The 4272-nt window shown below is 59.7% G+C and overlaps 1 protein-coding gene across 1 annotated transcript in view; it reads right to left on the bottom strand.

Annotated features, from left to right (window-relative positions):
• Nucleotides 1-2801: 2801 nt before the first annotated feature.
• CACNG8 (calcium channel, voltage-dependent, gamma subunit 8) overlaps nucleotides 2802-4272 on the bottom strand; it is a 15551-nt gene continuing 14080 nt past the window's right edge. The window contains exons 6-7 of the mRNA XM_012733544.1: nucleotides 3125-3234; nucleotides 2802-2840 (exon numbers count right to left, since the gene is read on the bottom strand). Of these exons, the coding sequence (XP_012588998.1) occupies nucleotides 2802-2840; nucleotides 3125-3234 (149 nt within the window). The remainder of the gene's footprint in view (nucleotides 2841-3124; nucleotides 3235-4272) is intronic.

Here is a 4272-nt window from a genome sequence, read left to right as displayed (position 1 = left end):
TCGCCCCTCATCACCCATGCCTAAATCTTGCTGCTGCAACATCTCTCATTTCCGGTGCTTGCGCCACCTTGCAGCCTCCAGAGCTCCCCCTCTCCTTTCCCAGAGAGGGCATGACCTTCGCAGCAACAAGCTGGATGGTTCAGACACAGGCCAGATACACAATGGGGTACTCTGGAGGCTTCCTCGGCCGCCACTCAGCTGTTTAAAAGGAAGGACTCCTGCCCTTTGGGCCGACATGAATGAAAGAGATTCTGCCAAGCAAAATAAACCAGAAGGAAGGCAAATACTCAATGATTTCACTCGTAGGTGGAATACAGAAAAACAAAAGCAAAGGAACAGACAAAATTAAACCAAAACCAACCTGGGAGAAATCTGACTGCAGGATTTGAGGCGGGGGCGGGGTGGGGAGAAGGGGACCGAGGGGCCCAGAGACCGCGGTGGAGGTGGGTGGGTGCTTTGGTGGTAGGTGTGGTTGGTAAGACGTCTCTGAAGAGGTGTGAGCCTGTACCCCTAAATCATACAGTGCTGTAACCCAACATTGCCACAATACACACGATTTCAAAAGGGGGAAGGGTATAAACTGTCCCGGAATGCGGGTCTGTCCCCCCGCAGGACTGGCCTGGCCTTGGTCCCCCCCTGTCCCCTCCCGCGTTCTTCCCTTCATTCCAGCAGGGCTTCTTGCCACTGTGGCCTGCAGGCGCTCAGCAGACTCCTGCCCTCATGCTCTGCCCTCCGCAGCAGCGCTGGGGCCTGCAGGCGTTCTCTGTCCTCCTGCGGCCCCTTCGGCTGCCCCCGTTTTCCCTGATGTCCGTAGAGGCCCGAGGCTGTGACCAGGGTCACTTCTCCGCCCTTACCCACTGCCTGGGTCACCTCCCCTCTGCCTGTCCCGGGCTTCAAATGTCTCCAGCATGCTGACATTCCCGAAAGCTCTGGGCTCACATGTCCACGGGTTACCTGATACCCAGATTTGGGTTTCTCGCAGGCATTTCTCCTGGCCGTGCTGCAGGACTTGAGTCCGTCCTCCCAAGCCCTGCACCTTCTCTCCGACTCCTCTCTAGGCGAAACAGCCCAAAGAGGTGTTCCGCCTCTCCTAGGTTTCCAGTTCCCTCCTGGGATGGACGAGCCCCTTGCTGCTCTGGGAGCCGGCCCAGCCCTCGGTGCCTGGCTTCTACTTCCCGCCCTGCTTGCTGGCTGTTCTCTGCTCGCGACACTGCCAGCTCAGCCCGGCAGGGACAATGTCGCTATCTGCTTACTTCCACGCCTGCCCCTGAGTCTATTCTAAGCGCACAATGTGGTTCCCTTACCTTTTTTTTTTTAATAAAAACATGATGTCCTGCCTAAACTCGTAACCCTCACTGGGGCTTCCCACCCATCCGGAATATTCTTTGATTTCTTCCTGACACTATGGACACCCCTTAATCTGCTGCAGGCCCCCTCACCAACAGGCGAGCCCCTGGTGGCCGGAGGGCCGGGCTCCATCCAGTGTGACTCACCTCGTGCCCCCCACCCCGCCTAACCCGGACGCACTCCTGAGCTGCTGCCCTTGTCTCCTGCAGCTTCCAGGAGAATGGGACCTGACCTCTGCTCCCCCACATTCCTGGCATCTAATCTGGGTCTTGACAGACCACAGGCAAGTGCACCAGCCCTCAGACTGCCCTTGCTTCTCGGCTCCACCTCTCTGCCGGGCTTCACACCCTACCCTGTGCTTCACCGCTTGGGCGCCTCATACCGTGGTTGGGGTTTCTTTCAATCTTTTGAGTTGCCTTCTGCTGTTACTGTTGTCTGCTTCTCCTCCCCTGCTCTCCTCTGGGTCCTCCCTCTGTGCCTGTCTGTGGCTCTCTGTGACTGACCAAGTTTGGGGGTCCTCTGCCCTCTCTCTCCCCTCCCCCCTTTCCTTCCTCTCAGCCTTCTCTCCTCCCATCTCCCCTCCCCCCTCTCTCTCTCTCCTTTCAGATCAGCCCCACCCTGTTTGGCAGTGGGACCCCAGAAGCCACCAAAGGACCCCTCACCAAGTTCATCTCCTTGAAGCCCGCCCTCCCTGCCCCTCCATTACCCCTCACCAAGTTCGGTCTCATTTGCTTTCCTTCCCCTCCTTGCCGCAGCACCCCATCTTCCGGGGGGCTCCAGGGGGTCCCTCCCCATACTAGGTCTCCAGTCTCTCCACTTCCAGGGGATCCACGAGGCCCCCACATGAATATTCCTGCACCCAGTTCTATCCAGTCTCCCCAGTGGCCCGTTAACAGGACAGAAGGGGAAGCCCCTGACGGCAGAGGCTCCCCAGGGCTCCTGAGCACAGGCGAACTCAGGAAATATTTGTGGAGCAAATGAAGGGAGACCCACTGGCCAGCCTGCCTCCTCAGTGATGCTCAACCCCCCACCTTGCCTGCCCCATTCTTCCACCACAAAATCTCAGAAATCATTGCAGGCCGCGGTGGCTCCTTCTAACACCCAACTGCCCCACCACTACCCAGCTCTGCCGTTCTCCCAGCTCCCCTTCCAGGAAAGCCCAGGCCCTCAGCCTGCACCTCCAGTCTCCAGCTTGCTCGTCTGGCCTCCCTTGCCCCCCTCCACCAGGTCCCAAACTGGAGACAGCACTGTCCTCGGCACAACTGGGGCTCTACTCCCCCCCCTCCTGTCAGGAAAACCTTCATCACCCACCACCTGGCAGGCTGTTCCTCACTTTTGAAGCCCAGCCTGGCTCTCATGGGGTCCAGGCTTCTTCTGAGCACTGCCCACTCCTGGCGGGCACCCCTCTTCCTGGGCTACCATGGGGCGGCAGCTTTTGAAGGCTTGGGCAGGGCCTATTTCTGCTTCACCTCTGGGATGCTGTTGTAAGCTGACTGTAAAAGGATTTGGGGAAATGACCCCTTCCTGCCCTGACCACAGGGGACATCAGCTCAGGCTTGAGGTCTGCAGCCTGGGCTTTTCACTCCTGCCAAAGGCTTCCCCATGGGTTCCCAGCCAACAGGGTGGCCCCTGGACCTCTGCGGAGCAGCGCGTTCTTCCCAGAGGGAGAGGTGACATCTAGCCCCGCCTTCCCCTGCATCAGTCCATCTCTGGGCAAGGCCTCCGGGCCCTGCGAAGTAGCTGTGCCCCCTCCTCCCTGACCCTCACTGACCCCTACCAAGGCCCGTTTGCTGGACTGCTCCCGGCTGGACTCCACTTCCAAGTCCTCGCCAACTGTCACTGAGGCTTTTCTCCCCATTGACAGCAGCAGGCTGCCTGGCGGGCTTCCTGGATGCCCAGAAACATGGCGGGAGGCTGAATGAGTGAGTGAAGGGGCCAAGCAGGGGTCCTGGTCCCACCGCGTCTGTGTGGAGCCCAGCCCTGGGCCTCTGTGCTTGTGTAATGAATTTTCTCTGCTTCCCCCACGAGGCTGTGGGTTCCAAAGGCCAGTGCCCGCTCCATGTTCTCCATTTCTGGGTCCTGCCTTCCCTGTGGCAGGGACTCACATAAGGGGTCGCTTAAAACCATTCGCACCCTCCGAGTAAAATCTGGCTCCCTCCCTAACCCGCAGCCGGAGGCAAGCTGCCCTCTTGCGGTGCCCCGTCCTGTGTCACCCCAGCCCCTCAGGAAGCAGTAGCCCCTCAGGAAGCCCGGCCCGCCCCAGGGCCTCTGCTGTGCAGTCCTCCAGCACACTCCCCGCAGGCCCCGGGGGTTGGCGCTGGTCTTCTCAGTGCCAGCCCAAAGAGCCCTGCGGGAATCTCCTGCATTTAAAGTGTAACTTATTGCTTCTGTTCACAACTCGCTGGCCATGTCTGCCTCCTGCACACGACGGAAACTCCTCGGGGACAGAAGAGGGGGCTCTCTGCCTGCCTCCTCCCACAGGTGTCTCCTTCAGCACAGGCCTCGCCCCCAAGTGCACGAGTCGGCGTGGGCCAGCGAGCTCCTTCCTGCGGTGCTCTTGGCCGCTCAGTCGCCCTGTGCTACGCGGGCGCTTAATAAACCCCCGCGCGTCAGCGGCGGGAAGAGCGCGCAGACCACGCCGTCCCTTGCCCGTTACCTTTCCGCATCCCTCCTCCTCCTCACCTCGCCGTCTCTTTGAGGAGCGCATACATATATAGTTTGTAGATCTAACTATATATTCGTAGGTGATGGCCCCTCTCCAGGAGTTGGGCTGGGCTGAGTCCCTCCCCCCGCCCCCCGGCCCGCCCCACATGCACACAGCAAAACATTAAAAAGAAAACATCTCAAAACTGCAAAAAACACCACCGCCCTCCCCCTCCCGCCGACCCCACAAAAAAATAAAACACGACGCTCCCAGCCCCGCGG

This window comes from Condylura cristata, unplaced genomic scaffold (genome assembly GCF_000260355.1).
Source record: "Condylura cristata isolate star-nosed mole 26May11 unplaced genomic scaffold, ConCri1.0 scaffold00041, whole genome shotgun sequence".
Taxonomy (NCBI): domain Eukaryota; kingdom Metazoa; phylum Chordata; class Mammalia; order Eulipotyphla; family Talpidae; genus Condylura; species Condylura cristata.
The sequence above is the reverse complement of the archived record's forward strand: the minus strand, read 5'-3'. Positions and strand labels throughout refer to the sequence as shown.